The sequence below is a fragment of the Ranitomeya imitator genome, chromosome 2 (genome assembly GCF_032444005.1).
Source record: "Ranitomeya imitator isolate aRanImi1 chromosome 2, aRanImi1.pri, whole genome shotgun sequence".
Classification (NCBI taxonomy): Eukaryota; Metazoa; Chordata; class Amphibia; order Anura; family Dendrobatidae; genus Ranitomeya; species Ranitomeya imitator.
This window is the reverse complement of record NC_091283.1, coordinates 798,332,127-798,336,750: the sequence shown is the minus strand read 5'-3', so window position 1 is coordinate 798,336,750 and position 4,624 is coordinate 798,332,127. Positions and strand designations below refer to the sequence as shown.

Below are 4,624 nucleotides of genomic sequence, written 5' to 3'. Positions count from 1 at the left end.
TATATATATATATATATATATATATATATATATATATATACATTTCAGTATCTATATCTGATATGTATTACAAGAAACATAGAAGATAGCCTATCATGTAGTGAATGTTTCTCCAATTCCCAGGCCATCGGTACATACATAATATCCAGCATCTTTGATCTATAAGATATATGAGGGTCTCCATAACATCCCATATTTTCAGATCGAGTTTATTTTGCCGACCCTGAATGTGGGATGGAATTATGAGTCTTTCGGTGTTTAGATCAAACAGATCTCCATCACTGCATACACACCCAGATATAGAGCTTGTCTGCCTGTTTATCTGTGTCAATTCTATTTCTATCTCACAAGTCGCCAAAGCCCCTAATAATGTAGCTGGATTTAGGAGAATCCCCTCAGTAAATAACTAGCATGTCGCGTTTTGCTGTTCATCCCCTGCTGTGTATTTCAATACAGGAAAAAAAAATGACACATGGCTTTATAAAAGAAATATAATAAAAGACACAAACAATATTATTGCATAGAAAGCAAAACAAAAAATCATCAGAATTGTCAACTGTGAATGCAGTATGAACAAGGAAGATATATATATATATATATATATATATATATATATAATATATACATATATATACCTATATATATATATATATATATATAATATTTAAATCAGAGGATATGAACACATATACTAGATCTTTTTATCTGGAGTAATAAATATATTCAGCAGCTTTAGTTTTCAGACTCTCTCATAAGCAGAAATCTAAAATACAAGGTCGACTATAAAGACAATAATGCTGTATAATAAAATACTGGTAATAACATACGATAGATGTAACACACAACACTCATCACAGATGGAATAAACCTTACCTGTCATCCGTTATCATTTTCGTTGTTTTTGAGCAAAATAATCTTCCCCCCTTGACTAAAGAAGAGAGAAATAGATAAAAAAAAATGTTTTTTTTTTTTGTTTTTGTTTTTCCATTTTTCTTTGAGATAGTATTATCCTGATTCAATAAGGTCTGGGTGTAGTGTGTGTAATGTAATTTAAAAATATATATGGCCAAACAAAATGATAGGGGTGGGGGGTGAAGATGGGGGGAGAAAGTGACAAGTGCACTCGGCATTATAATTCAGCTGGGCTCCACCTCCCAGCCCTGCCTGGTAATTAATGGAGCTCCCAGCCTGAAGACGCCTGCATTAGGTAGGGAGAGGCAACGAGAGCGCGAGAGACATGCCATTGGAGATAATTGATTACATCCCAATCAACAATAACTTGTTAGCCATAGTCAATGTATCAGTCTCCCTGTTTTTTCCCTCTCTCTGGCTGAAGGATGAATTTAGTTGGATGTAGTCTGAATTCACTCTGAGGGGAAGCAGCAAGATTAGAAGAAGCAAGCAACTGAGGTTCTTGGACAATAGTGGGAAAAAAAAGTCATCATCACGATTGTGGAATCCTTATCTGCTCATTCACACCTCCCTCTTTCCCTTTCCCCCCCTCCTCCTCCTCCTTTTTAAATTCATTTTAACTTTGCCTTGCAAAAGCCTTTAAGAAGACAAGCAAGGAGAAAGACATTGGACTACTTGGGGAGAGAACTTTTTGTAGAGGCTGTAGTCTTGGTGAAGTTCTTCCAAAATAATGTCGTCCAAGGAAGAAGCCAAATCATCTTCTGTGGAAGAGAGAAGGAGAAATGCCTTGGACCACTTACCACCTCCTGCAAATTCTAACAAACCTCTGACTCCCTTCAGTATTGAGGACATCCTGAATAAGCCCTCAGTCAGGAGAAGTTACACCATCTGTGGGACAGCTCATTTACTGTCCACTTCTGAGAAGCCCCCTCCTGCAGGGCTACCTCTGTCCAGCAGAGCACTTCTGTCCCAGACCTCACCTCTGTGTGCCCTGGAGGAACTGGCCAGCAAGACCTTCAAGGGTCTGGAAGTCAGTGTCCTGCAAGCTGCTGAAGGTAAGAAGTCAATTACTATTATAATGCTGTAGGTAGATGGATGGATAGATGGGGATGGTTCTAGAAATGTGTAGATAAATATACTGTATACATGATAGATGATTGATAGATGGATAGATAGATAGATAGATAGATAGATAGATAGATAGATAGATAGATAGATAGTTAGATAGGTAGATAGATAGATAGATAGATAGATAGATAGATAGATAGATAGATAGATAGATAGATAGATAGATAGATAGATAAATATAGATAGATGGGGATGGTTCTAGAAATGTGTAGATAAATATACTGTATATATGATAGATGATTGATAGATGGATAGATAGATAGGTAGATAGATAGATAGATAGATAGGTAGATAGGTAGGTAGATAGATAGATAGATAGATAGATAGATAGATAGATAGATAGATAGATAAATATAGATAGATGGGGATGGTTCTAGAAATGTGTAGATAAATATACTGTATATATGATAGATAGATAGATAGATAGATAGATAGATAGATAGATAGATAGATAGATAGATAGATAGATAGATAGATAGATAAATAGATAGATAGATAGATAGATAAATAGATCGATAATATATAGATAGACAGACAGATAGATAGATAAATAGATAGATAGATAGATAGATTTTTGGTAAAGTTTGCATGGCTTTAATAATCTCCCTGAATAACCAATCCCATTGTTTACATTGTATCCATAAACAAGTCACAGAATAGATTTTCGAATTTTAACCGTCGCGTTCTATTTGTAAATATTTACAAAAAAACGTTACTTTGTAACGAATGCAGTAAGAAAAGGTCCTTTAAGAATAGAAATATTGGTGAAATACTGATGATCAATGTTCTCCCTTTTAGGACGAGACGGGATGACAATATTTGGACAGAGACAGACTCCCAAAAAAAGGAGAAAATCCAGAACAGCTTTTACAAACCATCAGATATACGAGTTGGAAAAACGATTTTTATACCAGAAATATTTATCTCCTGCAGACAGAGACCAAATCGCACAGCAATTGGGACTGACCAATGCCCAGGTTATCACCTGGTTCCAAAACCGAAGAGCAAAGCTCAAAAGGGACCTCGAGGAGATGAAACAAGACGTCGAGTCAGCCAAAAAACTCAGTCCCTCCACGGTGGAAGCTGTGCTCACAATCTCAGAACTTGAGGAGACAGAGTCTATGACCATGTCTGAGACCAGGTCCCCACAAAATGTCTTGGGCAGCCACCTTCATATGTCCCCTTCATCGCCCCTCACAGACCAGCACACCAGCAAAGAGTGCTCGGAAGATGAGGACGTGGAAATAGATGTCGATGACTGATTTTATTTCTGATTTTTTTTAATTATTATTATTATTATTATTATTATTATTATTATTATTAAAAGACTCAAAAACTGAACTGAAAGCAAGAATGGACAGTATTTATGCTGCACTTGTGTCCAAACTCCAAATCATAACTTACACCCAAGACAGATTTTGTTTTTGTTTTTTTAAATTAAAGCAATAAGTAATATTTAAAAAAAAAAAAAGACTGAAATTACTACGGCTGTCCAATCAGGTAGTTTCATTTTTTTATTTTTATTTTGTTAATTATTACTATAATTATTATTATATTTTTTTTTTGGAATGGTGCAATTTGTGTATGGCGTCTGTAAAATATATATTTATGCATATTTTTTTAAGCTTTGATTTTTAATCAAAAATTATAATTTACACATCTCTTTCGCTTTGGGGGAAAAATCACAATCACTATTTTGCAACAGAAATATTTTAAATTGATTCCCTAGTGTCCCACATTATTCCCATGCATGTAAAAAATGGAAATTAAAGAATGCACGAATATTTTATTTGCTTTTTTTTTATTTGCTTTTTTTGTGACTTGCTTTATGTATTTTATTATTTCTCCTTTCCTTTTTTACATGGTTACATCCATGCCGCTATATCTAATTTTCTATTGTCCAACCCACACGAATAATTTCTACATGGCTCTTCCATGGCAATATATATTTTATTCATTTTTATGCCACTGTATGTCTTTTGGAAAGAAAAAAATAATAATCCTACCTTTCATAAAGTTATTAAAAAGTAAACACTTATTTTTAACCTGTTTCTAGAAATTTGCATGATACAATGAAAGACAATAAATTAAATACTACATAAAAAGTTCTATACTTATTAAATATACAGGCTAAAAGGTTTGGTAGGATTGTACAAAGAAAAGATTAAAAAAAAAAAAACATTGTATAGGCCCGATATTGTTTCAATGGCTAAAAGCAATTCTGGTTTTATTACATTATTTTGGAATTGTACAGAATTTTTTTTTTTTTCAAATGAAATAAAATAAATTACATTTTAATACTAACTGAAATATATTTTAACCCTACATACACATATATGTATTCTGTGTTCAGATAGATAGATAGATGATAGATAGATAATAGATAGATAGATAGATAGATAGATAGATAGATAGAAAGATAATAGATAGAGAGATATAATAGATAGATAATAGATAGATAGATAGATAGATAGATAGATAGATAGATAATAGATATATAGATAGATGATAGATAGATAATAGATATATAGATAGATAGATAATAGATAAGATAGATAATAGATAGAGAGATAGATAATAGAGA

At 33.0% G+C, this 4,624-nt stretch overlaps 1 protein-coding gene across 1 annotated transcript; it reads left to right on the top strand.

Annotated features, from left to right (window-relative positions):
- Nucleotides 1–1,200: 1,200 nt before the first annotated feature.
- On the top strand, nucleotides 1,201–4,331 carry LBX1 (ladybird homeobox 1). The gene is made up of 2 exons (XM_069755884.1): nucleotides 1,201–1,967; nucleotides 2,839–4,331. Exons 1-2 carry the CDS (start codon nucleotides 1,643–1,645, stop codon nucleotides 3,300–3,302), a joined length of 789 nt encoding a protein of 262 aa, XP_069611985.1. The 5' UTR covers nucleotides 1,201–1,642; the 3' UTR covers nucleotides 3,303–4,331.
- The last annotated feature ends 293 nt before the right edge of the window (nucleotides 4,332–4,624 follow it).